Source organism: Hyaena hyaena, unplaced genomic scaffold, assembly GCF_003009895.1.
Source record: "Hyaena hyaena isolate Hyena2069 unplaced genomic scaffold, ASM300989v1 scaffold_206, whole genome shotgun sequence".
Taxonomy (NCBI): domain Eukaryota; kingdom Metazoa; phylum Chordata; class Mammalia; order Carnivora; family Hyaenidae; genus Hyaena; species Hyaena hyaena.
The window spans coordinates 1279297-1302092 of NW_024080840.1; the positions used below are offsets into that span (position 1 = coordinate 1279297).

General features: G+C 46.5%; 1 protein-coding gene across 1 annotated transcript in view; it reads right to left on the bottom strand.

Moving 5' to 3' along the window:
- Positions 1 to 357: 357 nt before the first annotated feature.
- The window catches only part of GNA14 (G protein subunit alpha 14), a 199826-nt gene continuing 177387 nt past the window's right edge, over positions 358 to 22796 (bottom strand). The window contains exons 3-7 of the mRNA XM_039242164.1: positions 11808 to 11962; positions 9090 to 9218; positions 6832 to 6961; positions 2370 to 2523; positions 358 to 1386 (exon numbers count right to left, since the gene is read on the bottom strand). Of these exons, the coding sequence (XP_039098095.1) occupies positions 1196 to 1386; positions 2370 to 2523; positions 6832 to 6961; positions 9090 to 9218; positions 11808 to 11962 (759 nt within the window). The 3' untranslated portion in view covers positions 358 to 1195. The remainder of the gene's footprint in view (positions 1387 to 2369; positions 2524 to 6831; positions 6962 to 9089; positions 9219 to 11807; positions 11963 to 22796) is intronic.

Consider the following 22796-nt stretch of genomic DNA (forward strand, 5'->3'; position numbering starts at 1 on the left):
TAACCTCTCACAGGTGGCTCTTCCTCCTACAACACCTTTCTTGGGTCTTTAGCTGAAGAAAGCACTCAAGGTGAGAGCTTGGCCTATTTGGGAAGTGATTTAGTTCTTCTGGGTGTCTCTAATGTTTACAGGAGGCATACATATTATTAAACTCCTGGGCTTTTTCCTATTCATCTGTTTTGCTTGCTTGTTTTACAGGGGGATCTCAGCCAGGAACCTACAAATTAAAGGGAAATTTATTTTTCTTCTTTTACAAGGCTATTTAGAAAGTTTGAGTTATAAACTATTAAAGTCACAGCATTTTTCTTTTGAGAGGCTGAACCACCAGTCAACCGTGAGATCAAAGAAACAACATAATTCAATGCTAATGGCAGAATGGTATATTCTTAGCCTCCTCAGAAAGGCACAGCATACATTGGTTCAAACAGCAAAACTGGTGGCCATCAGAACTTTGGCAGGGGTAATTACATTTGTAAAACAGTTTAGGCTTTTAGCCATTTCATAAGTTTGCAAGACTTGGTCATATATGCGTACACACACACATTTTTTACAACATATATGCTATCTAGAGCCCATTTATGTCAGCTTTGGCGGCATGGTGATCAAATTATGGCAAAACCAAGTTGGATATAATAGACTCATTAATTTGGCTTAGAAATATTTAACACAAAAAAAAGTATTAAAAAAAATCTTTGATGACACATTAAATGTATACTTCAGCATGAAGAGAGAAAAACACTCAATTTAAAATCTCAAAATTACAAGATTTAATAAAAAGCCTCAAACTCATTTTCTTTTTTAAAAATATCACCGAAACTCATCCTAGAGGTCTCAATGTATGATCTATAAACTAACAGACCCCTCTGTTACATGATGCGTTAATGGCTATTATTAAACACACTTTAACTTAAAAAAAGAACATAAATCACAGTGGCTTTTAAAAATTCTATAAAATATCCAATTCAAAACTTACACAAAATCTTAGAGCCAAAAGTCGAGGAAAGAAATATAAAAACAATGTAGGAATGAAGACTTCGAAAAGGTTTGCTCAACTCAAATATCTAAGGTCCGTCACCTGTCCCATGGCCTGCATGACGGGCTCGGTGCTGCCGGGGGTGGGCGACGTCACAAACACTTGCAGATAACAGGGGAGGAGCTCGCCCAGCCTGGAACGGAGGCGGGTGCACAGCAGCTCTCAAACCAGGTTGAATTCCCTCAGGTTGAGCTGGAGAATCGTATCCTTCACAGCAGCGAACACAAAGCGGATATTCTCCGTGTCCGTCGCGCACGTGAAGTGAGAGTAGATGACCTTCTCTTTGTCAGGATTCTGATCTTGGTAAAGCTTCAGGATAAAGTCTCTGGCAGCTTTGACATCCTGCTTGGGGCCTAGTCAGGAGTGCGGTTACAGGAACAAAGAAGACAGACAGTGACCAACCACCGGTCTTCCCCCAAAATCCTTCTCAATAGACTCCTGCTCTGACGTGGGAGCCTTCTGATTTGTTGTCTTCTTTCTAGAAGACAGGTGACCTGGGGCCTTAACTCTTAGCCTATTTTATTCTCTCTCCTAAAGGAGTCTTTTAAAGTGTCCACTGCCATCTAAAACTTGTACTTTAAAGCGATTTGTGGAAAAATAATGAGGCAGTTTAGTTTTCGGGTTTGGGTCACGGGGGCAGACAGAAGTGGGCCAGGACTGGGCCCAGGAAGAATATAGGAACGTGATTAGACACCCAGGTCTCCTGCGGCACGGGGGCTCTGGCGATACGGCCACCGCAGCTGTTAGGAGGGGGCAGGGGGCGAAAACACCACTCTGAACATCAGTGTCAAACTTCCTGATATAGGAGACCTCCTGTACCAGAAATACTTAGCAACAAGACATAAACTTTCCAGCCAGGGACCGGTCATGTATATAAAACCCCGTGGTCTACCCCGTGCCTCGGAAGGGGGCTGCCACGCCAGTACACGCCGAAGAAGTACCCCGCCCTCGGGCAGAGCCTGGAAAGGCAGGGCAGGCAGAGTCAGCCTGGGGCACTGCCCACGCGGACAGCACTACACTGTCACAGGCACGTGACACGTGCACCCACACTGCCAGGGGGGCACCCTTATGCAGACGAGGGGGCCGCGAGGGTGAGCAGGACTTCCCGGAGGAAGAGGAGGAGACGCCTGAGCTGGGTCTTGGAGAACAGAGTCAAGTTCACAAAAAGTGCTGGCATGCACAGAAGTACAGAGGCAAAACACAGTGATGCACTTGGAGCTTCAGTAAGCAGGTGTGTTAGAGGCAGATCGGGGGCTGTGGGGAGGGTGGGGGGCCGAGGGGCCTTGCCAGTAACGCTGGACTGCTGCCCAGGGGAGTCGCCAAGGTGGGCACTCACCTGTGTACTCGGGAAAGTAGCTAATTAGATGAGAGTACATGATTTTCTCTTCCAAAAGATCCTTCTTATTCAAGAACAAAATCACGGATGAGTTCAGAAACCAGGGGTAGGTAATGATGGTTTTAAATAAGGCTTTGCTCTCTTCCATGCGGTTCTAAGTGAGAAACAATGGGCTTGGGGTTAAAAAGAAAGAAAAACAGCACTTTGGAAGCAACGTGCCGAGATGTCTGGTTCTGTCCCTCTGTCCCCTCACCCAGCTGCCGGCTCCGTATCACTGTCCTTGCTGAAGCTGGTGAGCACCTGGGGCCCCTCAGGATACCAGGTCTCCTGCCTCTGTCCTCCCCCCTCCCCACCTCCCTTCTGGCTTTCTTAATCACTCCTTTCCATATGTGTTCTGTAACACCCCAGATAAACATAAAATATAAGAAAGGCTTTTGTGAAATTTGGAAGAGAGTTCATATCCTATGTGATGAGAGTTTTCTGAGTCATTACTGGTATTACTGAGTGGGGGAAGTGCATAACTTAGACCCCATACACCCACTTTAATTGGGTTCAGGCTCCTGGACACCCGCAGAGCAGGGAGCCCATGCCACTGAGCACCTTGCCTCTGCCCCACTTTATGTGTCTTATTAGACAGGGGAGCTTGACGCTGGCTCAGGGTCCCCATTTTGCAGATGAGCATGCTGTTGTTCACAAGTTTAAATCATGTCTTCAAGCCCCTATAATAGTAGGATCTGGTCAAAATTATGCAGGAAAAAAGAAACGTTTCTTAACGTTTGACACTGGCAAGAATACATCAAGTGTTCCTACTTTAGGGAGAGTAGACAGGGCACATATAAATCTTATCTGGTGACAATAATTGTTCTAGATAGTACTCTGTTCTGAAGTTTGTTTCTTTTTTCATCTTTTCAATGTTTTTTATTTCTGAGAGAGAGACAGCAGGAGCAGGGGAGGGTCAGAGAGAGAGGGAGACACAGAATCCGAAACAGGCTCCAGGCTCTGAGCTGCTAGCACAGAACCTGATGCGGGGCTTGAACCCAACGAACCGCGAGATCATGACCTGAGCTAAAGTCAGACGCTTAACTGACTGAGCCACCCAAGTGCCCCTGTGTGTGTGTGTGTGTGTTTTTTTTAATATTTATTTTTGGAGAGCGCAAGCCAGGGAGGAGTAAAGAGAGGGGAACAGAGAATCCTGAAGCAGACTCTGCTGACAGGCTGACAGCAGAGAGCCCAAAATGGGCTCGAACTCACAAACCGCAAGATCATATCCTGAGCCAGTCAGGCACCACTTCCTTTAGAGAGAGGGAAGTGCTCAGACAAACTCATGAAAGCCTTGAACACCCACTCCAGAGGGACATGCTGTAAATCTGTTTCCCTACAAGTCTTGTACATCGGGATTTATTCTCCCGCTCCGTACCCTTTTGGGAATTCAGATCTGGAATTTATTACCGGATACGTAACCCCTTAAGGTTATTTGTTTGTTTTTACTTTTTAAAAAATGTTTTTACTTATTTTTGAGAGAGAAAGAAATCACAAGCCAGAGGGAGGCAGAGAGAGGGAGACACAGAATCTGAAGCAGGCTCCAGACTCTGAGCTGTCAGCACAGAGCCCAGTGCAGGGCTCGAACTCATGAACTACAAGATCATGACCTGAGCTGAAGTCGGAGGCCCAACCAACTGAACCACCCAGATGCCCCATCCCTCAGTTGTTTTTTTTGATTGTTTGTTGTTTTTATAAATAGTTTATTGTCAAGTTGGCTTCCATATAACACCCAGTGCTCATCCCCACAAGTGCCCCTCTCCGTGCCCATCACCCCCCTTCCCCTCTCCCACACCCCATCAGCCCTCAGTTCTCAGCATTCAAGAGTCTCTCATGGTTTGCTTCTCTCCCCCTCCCCCACTATTTCCCTCCTCCTTCTCCCCCTTGTTCCTCCGTTAAGTTCCTCCTAATCCTCCTATACGTGCAAACATATGGTATTTGTCCTTCTCCGCCTGACTTATTTCGCTCAGCATAACACCCTCAAGGTCCATCCATGTTGCTACACATGGCCAGATTTCATCGTTTCTCATTGCCATGTAGTATTCCATTATAAGTAAACCACATCTTCTTGATCCATTCGTCCGCTGATGGACACTTAGGCTCTTTCCATGATTTGGCTATTGTTGAGAGACTGCTGCTATGAACATTGGGGTCCATGTGCCCCTATGCATCAGCACTCCTGTATCCCTTGGGTAAATTCCTAGCAGTGCTATTCCTGGGTCATAGGGGAGTTCTATTGTTAATTTTTTCCCTCAGTTGTTTTTAAAGCTTTAAAAAATGTATTATGATCTTTTCAATAATGCTCTCCAAGGAAATACACAGTTGATCCTTGAACAGTACAAGAGATGGGGTGCTGATGTACTGGCACAGTTGAAAATGTGCATATAAGGGCACTGGGTGGCTCAGTAGGTTAGGCATCCAATTCTTGATCTCAGGTCATGATATCATGGTTCATGACACTGAACCTCACACTGGGCTCGGCACTGACAACAGAGCCTGCCTTCGATTCTGTCTCTCCCTCTCTCTGCCCTTTCTCCACTTGCTCTCTCTCTCTCTCAAAATAAATAAACTAAAAAAAAATGTGCATGTAACTTCTTACTCCCCCAAAACTATTATTAACTACTAATAGCCTACTGTTGACCAAAAGTCTCACCAATAACACTCAATTAACACATATATTATATGGGTGTTACACCCCATATTCTTACAATAGAGAAACCATAAGAAAATCATAAGGAAAATACACTTATTATATTTATCAGACAAAAAAACCCCATGTATAAGTGGACCCATGCCGTTCAAGCCTGCGTTGTTCAAGGGACTACCGTATATGAAGAAACAATTCCTACACAGCCCAGTGTGTGGGCGCCAACACAGAATGACAACCAGACTAGGGAGTCTGGAGTGGGAGCCACTTATTTCTTCTCCAAATACCTTGTGATTTTTAGCAGAGAAGAAACGTTTAATTTCTAAACATACTGGGCTGAGGTGCTGGCCCCTTGTGCCCCTGGATAATCTTTTGAGTTTTCTGAGAAACATCATTAAGTAATCTTGAGACAAATTTGGAGCCGATTTTTCACATTGATAACGATGCCTTTTTTGCTTTTTAAAAAAATGCCTCCCTTGGAAGAGCTGGGTGGCAGCCAAGATTGTTGCTATTCTTCTCTGCACAATGACACTAGTAAATGGGTTAATCCTCCACTAATTAGCTAATGTAACTGTGCTCCTCAGAGAAAAGTCGGCTCTCAAGAAATACAAGATATAATTTGTTCAGTTATTGCCTAATCCTGGGCAGAGTTCTTCACCCATTTACTATCGTGACCTAGAAGCAAGGTATGTTTTCCTATGAGGTCAGCATGTCTCGTGCAAGGGTGGGGAAAAGCCCAGGGGAGGACAATGATACCCCACAGAATATACCTCACAGAGAAGGGGCAGTGATGGCTCTCTTCACTTTCTGTGCAGATACAGCTCGGACCAGACAACTTTGCAGAGGACACGGAATGCCTGACCGGGGCAGGTCTGAACAGCTCGAAGCATCTGGCACGACTCCCCATGCCAGCTCAGTTAGGGACCATGATTCGGGCACACCAGGGAGGTTGGGAAGCCTGTTCTCATTATATGTATTGGAAATAGCATCACTCTCAGGCCGCCCGCACAGCTCAGTCAGGTAGGCATCCAACTTGGGCTCAAGTCATGATTGCATGGTTTGTGAGTTCAAGCCCCGTGTCAGGCTCTGCACTGACAGCTCAGAGCCTGGAGCCTGCTTTGGATTCTAGCCTTCCTCTCTCTCTCTCTCTGCCCCTCCCCTGCTTGTGCAGCACACATGTGCGCGCACTCTCAAAAATAAACATTTTTTAAAAAGAAAGAAATGACATTGTTCAACTTTGGCTATACGTTAGTACCCATAAGGGGCTTGGAAAAGACACCTCCAAACTCAAAACCAAGAAATATGAATCTGTACTGTGGGGTCCAAAAGATGGTCTTTTTAGAAACTCCCCATGGGGTCAAGGGGGAGAACCAAAGTCTGCAAGTGGCTCTACCCTTGGCAGCACATGAGCTTAGATCCCAGGCTCAGCCCTCACCCACCCCAACTAAATCAGAATCCTGAGTTGGACCCAGGTGCCAGGTTCATCTTAATGATCCCCAGGGAATTCCAATGTGTATCCAACTTTGAGAAGCAGGTTTCTAGGCCAGTGATTCTCCCACTTCCATGTGTATATATTTTATTCAGTTTGGGCAGACTGACTAGGCGTGCGTTTCTAACAAATGCCCAGAAGATGGCGCTGCCGCTAAGCCGGAGACAACACTTGGACCAAAGGCTGTTTCGCCTCAAGAATAGAGTCTAAGGCCAGAGAGCTGGCTTCCTGCAAACTGCAGTAATCGTTCTGTTTTCCACAGCCATCCCCTTCCCCACCCAGCATACCTCATTGTCACACTCAGCCAGGACCTGGTCATATTCACTCAGAGCAACCAAAAAAATAATGGAGGTGACGCTCTCAAAGCAATGAATCCATTTCCGTCTTTCGGATCGCTGGCCACCAACATCTACCATCCTGGTCAACAGAAACACAGATCAGTCAAAGGTTGGCATACACGGCTCTTTGGAGAAAGAGGACAGGACTCCTTATATTGTGGAAATCAGCACTCTCTAGGGTCCTCGATGAGTTTTTTGAGAGTGAAAAGGGGCCTCACGATTAGAATGTGTGAGCACCACTCCATGGGGGCAGTGAGGAACCCCAGATGTTTCCTAGAACAAAGGAGGCACAGAATGTAAGCGAAATTTCTGAAGACAGATGCAGAGGTCACTCGGGGAGCCTGCTCGGGGACACTGGTTTGAAAGCTGCTGCAATAGTCCAGGCAGGAAGGGCCAGCAGCCCCTTAGCTGCGGCTCTGACCACTGCAGGGTCACACAAAAGGGACAGAAAGATGGGCAGTCTTCCAAGTCCACTCAGCCGGATTCAGGCCTTCACCTCTGTTTTTCACCGCTCCTCACATTTTTCCATAAATCCTCTCTGCGTTAGGTAGATGCCACCCATCTGCCCTATAAAGACCTACAAGTTTCCTCTGTCCTCTGTGGAGATCCAAGGCCTTTATCTGTGTCTTTGGGAAACACGTCAGAGAGTCACAGCCCCAAGATGGCACAGAAGCTCGAATGCTCCAGGAGTCAGTTTATGGAAATGAGTCAAGGGGGTCTCCCCAAAACACAACAGCAGACAACTTTGAGAAGAATAGGGGCCCCGTCTGGAGGGATGACTGGCATGCAGCTGGACAGAAGTGCAGGCACCTCATGACCGGACCCCCAACCTTTCAGAGAAACCAGTTATCAAGTGTTTTAAGCAAAATGGACCAAGTTTTAAATATCGTCTCAAAGGTTGTTTATAAACACCATGTGGGCCCAAGAGAATTGATCTGTGGACCAGACACCGGTTTTTCCAAGTAACAAGCAGCACTGATTCTGAAATGGTCGTGTTCATAAATTCATGGGCATTCAGATGCAGATTTTCTCTTGCTTTAAAGTTTGTTTATTAAGAGAGAGGAAAAAGAGCACAAGTGGCAGGGGGGGGGTGGGTTAGAGACAGAGAGAGAGGGAGACACAGAATCAGAGCAGGTTCTAGGCTCTGAGCTGTCAGCACAGAGCCCGAAGTGGGGCTCAAACTCACAAACTGTGAGATCATGACCTGAGCCAAAGTCGGAAGCTTAAGTGACTGAGCCCCCAGGCACCCCTAGATGCAGATTTTTCAAGGGCTTCAACAAGAGGCAATGCAACATTGCTCTGGAAACCTTGAGGCAGAACAGGGCTTACAGACAGGGCTTGGGTCCATCTCCACTAGAAAAGCATAATGGAATTAGCTCTAAGGAGGAACATGGGAACGAACAGTATATAATTGCTTTGAAATTTGCAATGCTGTGCATATGTACCACATTACTCATTTTGTGCCATAATTAAATGCAATGAAGGTCCACTTAAGTCATCCTAAAAGTACTTCTTATATTTGTATGTGGGAATTCATACAGTTTTACACAGATGTAAATACTTTATATATATTATGTAACTAAAAACATTTTTAAACATTATTTTTGAGAGAGACAGAGCTTTAGCAGGAGAGGGGCAGAGAGAGAGGGATACACAGAATCTGGAGCTGGCTCCAGGCTCTGAGCTATCTGCACAGAGACTGACGTGGGGCTCGAACTTGTGAACCATGAGATCATGACCTGAGCCGAAATTGGATGCTTAGCCGACTGAGCCACACAGGCGCCCCAGTATTATGTAATTTTTAATACACACTTTTCTGTTGGCTCTTCATGTGCTTTTTAAAAGAATGTATGTTAGAGAAGGGGGTTTAAGGGAAGAGAAATAGTCAAATTTAGGGAAACGACATCAGTATTTTCGATTTATGGTTCCAGAAGTATACATCCAGGTGTCCGTGTGTTTTACACACAAGAATCACTCCAGACGTCAGTAAGGACACTTTTACGTTCTAAGGGGAACAGAAAGGGGAGTTCCTCTCCATTCTAGAACTAGAGACGTATCACAATTCTAAACACAGGGTGACAGAGAGGGCCATATGGCCTTAGGAGCTATAATCCCTTTTAGGAATAACCCACTTAAGTAAGAATCCATGTGGGGACTTCCAAGACCGGACAGGTTCTTAATGGACCACGTCAGGGACACAGTCTTACCGAAAGATGATGTTTTCCAAGTCAAACGGATACTCGATGATGCCGGTCGTGGGCACTCGGACACGAAGCACGTCCTGCTGGGTTGGCACGAAGGACGGCATTGCGATCCGGTCAATGTCGGTCAGGTAACTGTGGGAGCGGACAGCAAGGCGCCAACACTTGTGTCAGAAATCGGAGGCCCATCCGGGGAAGTCAGCCTAACTTACCGCACCCCCCGGCCAGGCTCGTGGATTCCATCCGAGATTTTTTGGGACCTGGCCCTGACCAGGCCGCCCCAACTATGACCTTTGGGGAGGGAATGTGGATCGGAAGCTCCCACGAGCCCCCTGGGAAACCCGTACACAACGCCGTCTCTTTCTCTGGGCTCCAAGCTCTCTCTCTCTCTCTCTCTCGCTAGCCAGTGAGGGAGCCCGAGGGTCGGAAGCAAAGGATGTCGGGATGGGAAGCAAAGGATGTCGGGATGGGAAGCAAAGGATGTCGGGATGGGAAGCAAAGGATGTCGGGATGGGAAGCAAAGGATGTCGGGATGGGAAGCAAAGGATGTCGGGATGGGCTCTCTGACCCTCCCCCGTCCCACACTCATCCCCATACACAAGCATCATAGAATGTAGATGCTGTGCTCGAAGGCTTTGCTCAATGAATTAGAGTTTCTGAGAATATAAAGGTGTAAAATAGGCCAACGATGGAGGTAGTGCTTCGGAGGCTCCTGATAAGTAAGGTTCGGCCCTGATTTCTCCCTGCACAGACGGCCCCGGGCTAGGACCGCGGTGCTGAGCAAGCGGCATGAGGGGAGCTCAGGGGTAACGGGCCAACCCTGCTCAGCCCTCACTCCAGAAGGCAAACCACATTCCATCAGGCCGCATGGTGCTTGAGGACAGAGAGCACTGGCCGTGCTTGCAGCGCCGACCACGGGGCCTGGCCCTCAGCAGGTACACACCGCAGTTCTGTCAAGGGAATGCCAAGGTCCGAATAAGCAGGCTGCACTAGCACAAGACCTGGACCAAGGAGACTGCCCAAGTACCTTGAACCTGCCGATTCCGAAAGTGGGGCAAGCGCTGGGCTTATGAGGGCCACGCTCTCTGTGTCAGCTCTGTGCACCTGGCCGTTCCCTACGCTCCCGTCAGAGCACTAGCTCCAATGCTCAGGGCTCCGCTGCGTCTCTTCCGAAGGGATCTACATGAACGGATCTACATCAGGAGCCCCGGCCACTCCCCAGGACCTTCACAGAAGCCACTGACGCTAGGCTGTCTCAGGGAAGGACCAGAGATGGCTTCACTGACATGGAGGTGGCTCCCACTCTACAGCTGTCCCTCTTCCTTGGGACACCACCTGCCTTCCTTCTGGCTCTTTCCTGAGCTGACCCGACACCTTCTCTGCGCTTCTTTTATTTCCTCTTCCTACCTGACTGCTCTATTGCAGCTAAATATCCCTGTGCTCAGGTTGGTTGTGCAAACCTGGGTTAATGGCATCAATCATTCAGCCAGGCACCGGCATCAAAGGCTGCCGAGGTTTTAGGTTTCCTTTCCCGAACCACTGCCTTGTCCGGGCGATCGGGGTGAACCACTACCCACACCGGCTCAGAGGGCAAGGGATGAAAGGGTCCTGGGGCCCTTAGATGTTGGACGATGACATGGGGCAAAGGGGAAAGAGCTGAGATGCAGAAGCAGTATTCATCGCCTCTTCAAGAAGCAGCAAGATCAATCTACTTTGTCCAGTGACTTCGATGACAAGAGAGGCATCGCCTCAAGAAATTCTTAAGACAATGAAATTCTGTGATCTCCAGGGGATAGTTTGCGTGCAGAACCATCTGTGTCGTTTTCCCTTAGGGATTAATGATTTAAAACGAGAGCTTTATGAATCAAAAATATAGTGGGTAGGCCTTCCCAGGGAGTCAATGAGCAAAGGGGCTCCTGGACTGAGCTTCCTGCGTGTGCTGGGCCTGCAGAGCCTGTCTTGTCCAGTAGAGGGAAGCACCGGATCAGCCAGTGGAGCTGGCCTACTTCATTGCTGGTCTTCACTCTGATTTTAGATTTGAGGACAGTTGGACCTGTCTGTGTACTGATCAGGAAACCAGAAGGCAGAAGGATACGGAAAGAAGAATCCAGAAGCAGCGGTGATCCTTATTTAAGTCAGAAAATTTCGGCACCCCAAATGAGACGAGTCCCCTCAAAGGGAGCCCACATTTGATTGAGCTTCTTGTTGGAAAAGAGAGAGGGGCTTAGGGACACTGGGGTGGCTCAGTCTGTTAAGCGACCGACTTCAGCTCAGATCATGATCTCATGGTTCGTGGGTTCAAGCCCCGCGTCGGGCTCTGTACTGACAGCTCAGAGCCTGGAACCTGCTTCAGATGCTGTGTCTTCCCCTCTCTCTCTACCCCTCCCCTGCCTGCTCGCTAGCATGCACATGCTCTCACTCCCTCTCTCTTTTTCAAAAATAAACAAACATTAAAAATAATTTTTTTTAAGCAAAAGAGGCTTAGAACACAGCAGAGAAAGGTGAGTGCAGACAAGGACAGAGACCTGGGGGCCCACAGTTTTGAGGGGGTGGGAAGAGACAAACCAAGAAGTCAGAGGGGACACTGGCAAGCAGGAAGGAGGTCGTGTTGCTACTGAGCACCCACATTTTATGGGCAGCTCATCTCTCCCCAGCCAGAAGCTTCCCTGAAGCGCGGCCACGTGTGCGGAAAGCACGTGGGGCTGTGCCGGGCTCTGTACTCACTACTTGGCGGAGTCCGACAGCTGATACTCCCTCCTCCTGTCGTAACACTCCTGGATGCCCGGGTCCTGCCACAGCTGCTTGATGGCCTCCACCTGGTCCCCGGAGAGCGCACAGACCTTGTCCACTTCCACTTCTCGGATGAGCTGCGCATTTTCCTAAGCGGAGGAAAGAGATCCTTTCAGTGGGCAAAGGAAAAGGGAGCCACCCTGCTGGTGACTCAGGGCCAAGATCCCCTTTCCCCTGGTCTGTGGGTTGGGGAAGATCTCGCTAGATGCCAGGTGCCCCCCAGGGGAGCCGCTCACAGGCAAGCCACTCAGCTACAGCCACAACCAGCACAGATGACGTGGCTGCTTATACCAGGCAGAGCCACAGGGAGACGAGACCCGTGGTGTTGGGTCCGACTGTGAACAGAGAAACCCAAGAGCAATGGATCATCACTGCCATCAGAACGTCTGCATTGCAGGTAGAGCACTTTGAAAATAACATTTTTATTGGCCTAGCGTCGCAGGGCAGGGCGGCCAAGGACGTCCCCTCTGTGTAGACGTAAGGGCATGCCGTGTCTTCAGAGAACAGAGAAACAATAACCTCACCAACTGAGTGTCCATCTGTTTCCTTTGTCTTCTTTCCTTTTTGTAATCGCTTACACTTTATTTCTTAGAGCAATTTTAGGTTCAGGGCAAAACGAAGAAAAGTGCAGTGTCCCATACAGTCTGCTGTTTATCATCATGCATCCCTGATGCAACTCTTTCCCGTTTGGAGAATGGCTCTCATCGCAGCCCCGCCAGCGGCTGCCATAATATTGTGATATTTATCATTACGGTCATGAAATAACTATTGCTCTCATGCTATTGCTTCGTGACTACAGTACTTGTTAAGATCACCATGGCTGTAATTCCGACTATTACAGCAGTTCACACATTTTGCTCACTTCCCACGTGCCAAGAGGTACGCACACATTATCTCATGTAATCATGTAGGGCTAGCGCGGGGCCAGAACCTCACCAAACCTTTGCAGCTGAAAACGCTGAGCTTGGCTGACATCCTCGGCAGGACTGCATGTTGGCCGCACAGACCCAACCCCCCCACCCCCCCACCCCCTTGGCTACAGATTGCAGGGAACAAGAGAATCCTGCCCCGGGAGACGGGAGCCGACCCTTCCTCCGCTGTCCCCTCCTGCCACATCTCAGGGCAATTACATCAGGCAGAGCCGGCCACTCACGGGCAGCTGTGAGTCAGCAAAGCATCCATGTAGCAACTGTGACCTCCCTGAGTGGATAGGGCAGTCCCCGAAAAACCTGTGCCTACCTTGTATTATTCATCCCCGTTAACCATCCAGCAGGAGGGTGGAGAAAAGGGAGATCTTACGGATTCACTCGGCTCGGGACAGAACAGAGGGCTGGGATGACATCAACACGGCTTTGCGCCCCATCTGCCAGGGGTGGATATCAACTCTTCCCTTGACTGTGGGATCCTTGACAGGTAGAGGATCCCGTCTGTAGGCAGAATAGGTTAGTGGGAAGTGCCGGGGGGTGGGGGGGGGGGCGGGCGGGGGTAAGGAACTTGAGTTGACTATGGAGTTGGGACTTTCAAAGACTCTAATTGTTCCCAATCTCCGCAGCCTCATTTGTGAAAGAAGCCAGTGATTTTCAAGGAGTCTGATTTATAAACTATTAAGTACCACCCAAATGTAGGCAAAATTAGCCTTATCACTGTGGCGGGTGCCTCATAAGTATTTGTTTGCTGAAAGAGAGCACACTGATCGCCATTAAGCCGTGACCTCCAATCCTGCCCACGAGCACATGTGGCACCGCCTGCCTTCCTCTAAGCCGGAGAGTGAGGAACGGAGAACAGTGCTTGCACGGATCCCCAGGGCTTCTCCTTCCTCCCTGCCTCCCGCCACCCTCCTCCCCCCACGTACAACCAGGTGGCCTCTTCCCACCCGGGGCGTGGCTCAACCCTCTAAACTTAAAATATGTGTCTTCTTCCCTGTCTTTGTAACCAGTCAGGAAATGCCAGGAGGGCAGAGCCAATGTCTTGACTGCCCTCAGATTCCAGAACCTAGTGCGGCACCTTCTGTCCTGCAGGCATCTAGTCAACATTCGCGGCACATAAACAAATCTATCTTTCTAGCAGAACGTCACGAGAGAGTAACAGCAAAAGAACCTGAGGACAGTATGACAGAAGCCTGTGCCTGTCAGAGCAAGGGCACAGAGGAGCTCGGGGGCAAGAGCGTCCCTCAGAGGAGGAAGTGCTCTGGTGACTTCTGGCCTGTTTCTCACTCTGCCCCTGGTGGCAGGTGGAATCGTTGCTTCTAGAGTGCCTGCCTCTGAGGCGGCTCTCCTCTATAGCACTGTTTTCTCTACCTTTTAGAAAAGTAATCTCTGCCCCCAACGCGGTGCTCAAACTCAGGACCCAAGATCCAGTCGGATGCTCCACTCACTGAGCCAGCCAGGCGCCCCCTAAATACACCTCTTCCACTCAGCTTAACTGCTGAGAGGTGGCACTGTGAGACTCATCGGGACGTTACACATATTCCTATGTCCCTTCCTCGCAAATGTCCTGAAGGATCATACTTCATGGTGAGTGAAACAGAAGTGGAACCAACACTTGTCTCTTTTAGAAACAAACTTTAAAGTGCCAGTGAGTCATTTACCACGTTGCTTTCATCTACTGTGGTGACTGTCATGAGACAAGATGGCGCCTTGCTCAGCTGGGCTTCCTGAGCAAGTAGTGTGAGCAGAGAGCCCCGAACACAATGCATACACAGCATGAGTGAGGAATCATCCTTCATTGTGATAAGTAAGCCCAACTTTGGGGCCGGTTTCTTCCTGGAGCATAACCTACTCTGTTCTGACTGGTCCGTGTTGCCATGGATAAGCCCAGTATATGACTCCGCCAGTACAGACAGAGACAAAGTGGGTCTGTCTACATCCCAGAGGGATGTAGGCTTCTACATGGGCACCCAGTGGGGGGGCGAGGGGGGAAGGTGCAGAAGGGGAAAGACAAGTCTGAGCTTTCAGGTAACCCGGGGGCTCAGCCAGCCAGGAGAGCAAGATCTAGTGTCTGTTTGGCCATGTGAGAGGACTTTGGAGGGACTCTGACTCGAAGCAAGGAGGGACTTCAGTCCCCTTACAAACCCAACTATTAGGAACTGGGTTTAGAACCCAGTGAATTCAAGGAGCCCAGACATATTACAAGTTCAGAGCTCTCCTCCTGACTCTCATCTGTCGAGATCGTGTTTTTTAAACTTATTTTGGAATCATCTGAGATGTGGGAAATGGTGGGAGAGTTCCTCTGTACCTTTCAAGACTATCCGGACATCGACAATTTATGACCGTGCCTAATCAACCAGCCCCTTTCCTTCTCAGTGTCCACCCCCCCCCCGCCCCCCCCACACACACAGACTTTCGGCCTGAAAGATTTGAGAGGAAGTTGCAGACACAATGCCTCTTTATTGCTGAAGACATTGGTGTGATTTCCTACAAACAAGGATACTGGACTATAAAAATCACAGTGTAATGACCAAAATGAAGAAACGTAACACTGACACAATATTGTGATCTCATCTTCAGACCTTATCCAAAGTTTGTCAGTTGTCCCCTTAATGCCCTTTATCTGCCCCATCTAGGGTCACATCATGCAGTTACTTGCCTCCGTGGTCTCTATCTGGAAAGGTTCTGTGGTCAGAAACTGTTCTGTCGCCCTGATCTAGAATGGCCTGATGAGAACATGAGGATGGCTGGGAGGGAGAGTGGCTCAGCGAAGGCCCACTTGTGAGTCCTGTGGACCCCTGTGGATTGTTCCAGGAAAAATTATTATGAAGGGCAGAGAGGAATGAGAAAGGGAGTGGCCTGTTTTTAAATAAATTTCATTGAAATGTGAATGACTTTGAGGTGCCTGGGTGGCTCATCGGTGAAACATCTGAATCGTGATTTCAGCTCCGGTCTTGATCTCATGGTTCATGGGTTCAAGCCCCACATCAGGCTCTGCACTGACAGTGCGGAGCCTGCTTGGGATTCTCTCTTTCTCCATCTGTCTGCCATTCTCCTGTTTGCACATGCCCGCAAATCTCTCTCAAAAAAATAATAAAACAAAAAAAATGAAAGATGAATGACTTCTGTAAACCTTTTACAGTGTGTGTTAGGCAAGTGGGGTTTTGTACGGATTCCCACGGCTGGGCTAAATACTTCATGCAGAGCAGGAGCAGAGGCACTTTGACGAGCATGTTCTGAGTAATGCACAGAGGGCCCCGCGGGCAATGTGGGAACACTTTTATGTTGCATAAGACTGACCCCTTGGGGCGCCTGGGTGGCTCCATCGGTGGAGCGTCTGACTCTTGATTTTGGCTCAGGACGTGATCCCAGGGTGTGGGGTTGAGCCCCATGTTGGGCTAAGTGCTGAGCATGGAGCCTGCTTGGGATTCTCTCTCTCTCTTCCTCTGCCCCTCTCCCCTACTTGTAGGCACTCTCTCTCTCTCTCTCTCAAAAGACTGGCTCCTTGAGCTGAAGATCTAAAATGGCAATGGTAGGAAGACGCTCAGTTCGCCCGTGGCCCCTCCTGAGGCCACAGCAAATCCACGTCTATCTCTGCAGCACAACTGAGGGCTGACTGAACAGCTTCTGCACGACAGAAGCTACAGAGACCATGCAGAGAACAGCAAGAGAGAAAGAGACACACAGAAATGCAGGGAACGCCCCCTCCCCAGCACTGACACTACCAAGTGCAGTGGGGAGGGGTCATCCTGAAGGACCCTGAGCAGATTTATCTGCCCCAGGGATGGGGGGGGGGAGGGACACAGAAAAGGGCTACAGTTTAAAGGAGAAACTAGGCTATAAAAGACCCAGGCTCCACACAACGGCAGGGGAGCTACTAGAACTCTCTCCAGGTCGGAGGGACTGGTGAACACCACGGTTTACGTCTGCCCTCCACTTTGACCTCCACGCAGGAGCAGAGTCCAGATGCCACGGCCACCCTCCTCATCAGTGAGCCCACACCGGCCCCCCACTGTCCCATCCAGGCAGCTCCAGCATGGGGCACCCCAGAGCCGCCCTGGCCACCACACTAAGGGGACACAGGCACACACACATGGGAACACTCCACACCTGCCCCCACTTCGGCTCCAGATGGCCTGCTAGGGCACTCCCGGCCTAGAACACTCTGGGACCTCCTGGCTCAGGTCTGCTTTGGCTCCAACTGCTGCACCCCTGCAGCCCCCATGCTAAGCACCCTGGGACACCCTGGCCTGTGGCTGCCTCAATTACAGCTGCCCCTGCAGGGCTCCCTGGGAGTGATCCGCACCCTGCTTTCGTACCAGCCACCTGCACGGATTGCCAGAACACCTCAAGCAAGTGCTGTCCTCAGCTTCAGTCACCCCTCCCGGATACCCCCTGCTCTGAGCACCCAGGACAACCGGGCTTCCACCCGTTCAGCTGCAGCTGTGCCTTCATGGCACCCTCTGCACTAGCCCACGCCCTCTTCAGCTACAACTGTCCTGCATAGAGCACCCGGTGACCCCAGCATACACCACACCCCGGCTCCAGCTGCTCACCAGGGCCTCATCTGCACAGGCAGCCCCAGGTTGCACCCATTTCAACTACCCAGCCAGGGTGCTCTCTGTGTCAAGAGCCCCAGGATTGCCCTGGCTCGTGCCTACTTCAGCTCTGGTCATCCCGCCAGTGCAGCCCCAGCAGAGCCTGCCCCAGGACCCCAACCCACACCTGACACAGCTCCAGCCCACCAGCCCAAGTCACAAGGCACACACAGTCTGCATAAGGGATGACCACACACAAGACCCTCCCTTCCGGTTTAGAAGTAGCTGCTGTACCTAACTCATGGAAACACAGACGGCAAATCAATCAAAATGGGGAGGCAGAGGAAAATGCTCCGAATCAAAGAACAAGACAAAAGCACAGAAAAAAGAACTAAACTAAATGAAACAAAGACATGCAACATGCTTGATGAAGAATTTAAACTAATGAGCATAAAGATGCTCACTGGACTGGAGAGAAGAGTGGAGGATCTCAGTGAGAGCTTCAACAAAGAGAAAACATTTAAAAGATCTGATCAGAGTTGAAGAACACGATAACTGAAATAAAAAATACACTAGAGGAAATCAACAACAGATGAGCAGATGCAGAAGAACGGACTGGGAATTGGGAGACAGGGCCAGGGAAGCACATATGCTGAAGAGCACAAAGGAAAGAATTTTAAAATGAAGGCAGGTTAAAGGATCACTCAGAAAACATGAAGCAAACAATACCATTTGCATTATAGGGGTCCGAGAAGGAGAAACGAGAGAGAAAGAGGCAAAAAGCCTATCTGAAGAAAGAACAGATACCTTCCTTAGACTTGGGAAGGAAATAGACATCTAGGTTCAGGGCACACAGAGAGTTCCCAACCAGCTGAATGCAAGGAGGTCCACAGCATATCAGAATTTAAATGGCAAAGGTTAAAGATAAGGAGAGGATTTCAGAAGCTTCAAGGGAGAGCAAAAAGTAACGTACAAGGGAAACCCCGTGAAACTATTAGCTGGTTTTTTCAGGAGAAATTTTGCAGACCAGAAGGAAGGGGCATCGTATATTCAAAGAGCTAGAAGGAAAAAGCCTACAGTCAAGAATACTCTACCCACAAGATTATCATTTAGAATTAAATGAGAGATAAAGAAAAAAAAGCCCAAGAGAAAGAGTTCCCAAGACAAAAGTTAAAGGAGCTCATCGCCACTAGGCCAGCCTTACAAGAAATGTTAAAGGGACTTCTTCAAGTGGTAGAGAAAGGGACATAATGAGAACAAAACTATGGGCAAAAAGATGTAAAATATGACAACATACATATAAACATGGAGGAGGAAGTTAAAAAAAAAAAAAAGATCTTTTACAATGTGTTCTAATTTAAATGACCATCAACTCAACAGAGACTGCTATCTACTTAGGATGTTCTATATGAACTTCATAGTAACCACAAACCCAAAACTTCTAATTGATAAAAAAGAAAGAGCAAGAAATTCAAGCTTAACTGCACAAAGTCATCGGTCACGAGGTAAGAGAGCAAGAACAGAAGGGACAGAGAACTACAAAATCAACCAGTAAAGTTAAGAAAATGTCAGTAAGTACATACCTATCAACAATTACTTTAAGCGTAAAAGGTATAAATGCTTCAATCAGAAAACACAGCAGGGTGAAATGGATTAAAAGTTAAAAAACAACAAAATGAGACCTATCTACATTCTTCCTAAAGGAGACTCACTCCAGACCTAAAGACACATACATACTGAAAATTAAAGGATAGGGAAAGATATTCCATGCAAATAGAAGCAGTAAAAAAAAAAAATTGAGGTAGCAATATGTATATCAGATAAAATAGTTTTAAAACACACTGAAATAAAAGACAAAGAAGGGTACTACATAATGATAAAAGGTTCAATCCAACAAGAAGATAAAACAACTGTACATATCTATGCACCCGATACTGGAGTGCCTAAATACATAAAACAAGTATTAACAGACACAAAGGAAGGATATGACAGTAATACAATAATAACAAGAGCCTTTAACATCTTTACTTCCATCAAAGGATAGATCATCCGGGTAGAAAATCAATAAGGAAACAGTGTCTTTCAATGACACATTAGACCTGATGGACTTAACAGATATACAAAACATTCCATCCAAAAACAACAAAATACACATTCTTTTCAAGTGAACATGAAACATTCTTCGGGACAGATCACATGTTGGGCCACAAAACAAGCCTCATTAAATTTAAGAAGAGTGAACTCATATCATGCACATTTTCCAACCACAGCAGTATGAAATTAGAAATCAATCAGGAGGAAAAAACTGGGGAAAAAAAAACCCACAAAACACATGGAGGCTAAACAACAAGCTACTAAGTAGCCAATGTGTCAAATGAAGAAATCAAAGAGGAAATTTTAAAAAATACATTGAGACAATGAAAACATAACAGTCCAAAATCCCTGCCGAACAGCAAAACTAATGCTAAAAGGGCAATATACAGGAATACAGACCTACTTCAGGAAACAAGCAAAAGCTCAAATAAGCAGTCTAACCTTACACCTAAAGGAACTAGAAAAAGAAAATTAAACAAAACTCAAATAAAATAAAGAAGAAAAATTTTAAAGATTAAACCAAATATGAATGAAATAGAGAAAAAAACAAAAGGAAAGATAAATGAAACCAAGAGCTAGTTCTTTGGAAAGATAAACAAGCTGATAAAACTTTAGCCAGATGCAAGAAAAAAGAAAGGACACAAATAAATTAAATTAGAAATGAAAGAGGAGAAGTACCAACCAACACCATAGAAATACCAAGGATTATAAGAGAATACTCGCACATGCCTGTCTCTCTCTCTCTCAGAAATAAATAAATCATTAAAATTTAAAAAAAAAAAAAAAAAAAAAAAAGAGAATACTCGCACAAATTATATGCCAAGAAATTGGACACCATAGGAGAAATGGATAAATTCCTCAAAACATAGTCTTCCATAACTGAATCCAGAAGAAATAGAAAATCTGAACAGATCATTACTAGTAACTCAAAAAACTCCCAACAAACAAAAGTTCAGGACCAAATGGACTCATGGGTAATTCTACCAAACACTTAAAGAAAACTTACTACCTATTCGCCTCTATTCCAAAAAATAGAAGAGGAAGGAAAGTTTCCAAATATTCTATGAGGCCAGCATTACCCTGATAACAAAACCAAACGGACACTACAAAAAAGGAAGCCTACAGGACAATATCCCTGATGAATGTAGTTCCAGTAATCCTCAGCAAAATATTAGCAAGTCACATTCAACAATACCAACAAGTGGGACTTATTTTGGGGATTCAAAGATGTTTCAATATTCAAAAATCAATCAACTTATACACCCCATTGACAAAACGAAGGATAAAATCATAAGATCACCTCAATAGAGGTAGAAAAGGCATCTGACAGAAGTCAACATCTGTTCATGATAAACATTCTCAACAAAAGTCAGCGGGAACATACCTTGACATAATAAAGACCACATATGAAAAACCCACAGCTAACATACTCAATGGTGAAAAATAGACCTGTGTCTCTAAGATTAGGAACAAGACAAGGCTGTCCATTCACCACTTTTATTGAACATACTACTGGAACATACGACTGGAAGTCCTAGCCATAGCAATCAGACAAGAAAACAAAAAGTATCCAAATTGGTAAGAAAGAAGCAAAACTATCACTATTTGTAGATGACATGATATTGTATATAAGCAACCCTAAAGACTCCACCAAAGAACCGTTAGAATAAATAAATTTAGTAAAGTTGCAAGAAACAAAGTTAATACACAGAGACTGGTAGTATTTCTATATACTAATAACAAAATAGCATAAAAGGAAATTGAGAAAACAAATCCATTTAAAATTGTGCCAAAAAGAATAAAATACCTAGAAATGAACTTAACCATGGTTGTGAAAGGCCTGTATTCTGAAAACTATAAGACAATGAGAGAAATTGAAGATGACACAAACAAGGAGATATTCCATGATCATGGATTAAAAGAATATCTTTTAGGGGCGCCTGGGTGGCTTAGTCGGTTAAGCGTCCGACTTTCGCTTAGGTCATGATCTCGCGGTTCGTGGGTTCGGGCCCCGCGTCGGGCTCTGTGCTGACTGCCAGCTCAGAGCCTGGAGCCTGTTTCAGTCTGTGACTCCCTCTCTCTCTGACCCTCCCCTGTTCACGCTGTCTCTCTCTCTCTCTCTCTCCTAGAAATAAATAAAAGATTAAAAAAAAAAAAAAAAAGAATATCTTTTAAGTATCTATATTACCCAAAGCAATCTATACATTTAATGCAATTCCTATTAAAATACCAACAGCATTTTTTCACAAAACTAGAATAAACCTAAGATCTGTATTGAATGATAAAAGGCCCCAAATAACCAAAGCAATCTTGAGAAAGAAGAACAAAGCTGGAGGTATCACAGTCTCAAATTTGGAGATATACTAAAAAGCTGTGGCAATGACAACAGTATGTATAATACTGACACAAAAATAAACACATAGGTCAATGAAAAAGAATAGAGAGCCCAGGGGCGCCTGGGTGGCTCAGTGGGTTAAGCGTCCGACTTCGGCTCAGGTCATGATCTCACGGTTCGTGGGTTCGAGCCCCATGTCGGGCTCTGTGCTGACAGCCAGCTCAGAGCCTGGAGCCTGCTTCAGATTCTGTGTTTCCCTCTCTCTCTGATCCTCCCCTGCTCATGCTGCCCCCCTCTCTCTCAAAAATAAATAAAATATTTTAAGAAATTAAAAAAAAAAAAAAAAGAATAGAGAGCCCAGAAATAAACCCATGTGCATAGGGTCAATTAATCTATGACAAAAAAGGCAAGAATATGCAAATAGGAGAAAACGGCCTCTTCAATACATGGTTCTGGGAAAATTGGATAGCTACATACAAAAGAATAGAACTGGATCCCTTTCTTACACCAAACAAAAAAATAAACTCAAAATGGATTAAAGACCTAAATGTAAGCCTGAAACCATGAAAATCATAGAAGAAATCATAGGCAGTCATCTCTTTAACAATGGCCTTAGCAACATTTTTCTAGACACGTCTCCTCAGGCAAGGGAAACAAAAATCAAACTAAACTATTGGCTCCATCAAAATAAAAAAGTTTCTGAGCAAGGAAGGAAACCATCAAAAAAATGAAAGGGTAACCTACTAAAAGGGAGAAGATATTTCCAAATGATATATCCAATAGGAGGTTAATATCCAAAACATATAAAGAACTTACACAACTCAACACCAAAACAAACAAACAAAAAAACAAGCAATCTGACTAAAAAATAGGCAGAAGACCTAAATAGATGGTTTTTCAAAGAAAATTTACAAATTCCCAACAGATACATGAAAAGATGCTGATCATCACTAATCATCAGGAAAAAGCAAATCAAGCCACAATGAAGTAACACTTCACACCTGTCAGAATGGCTAGAATCAAAAAAAAA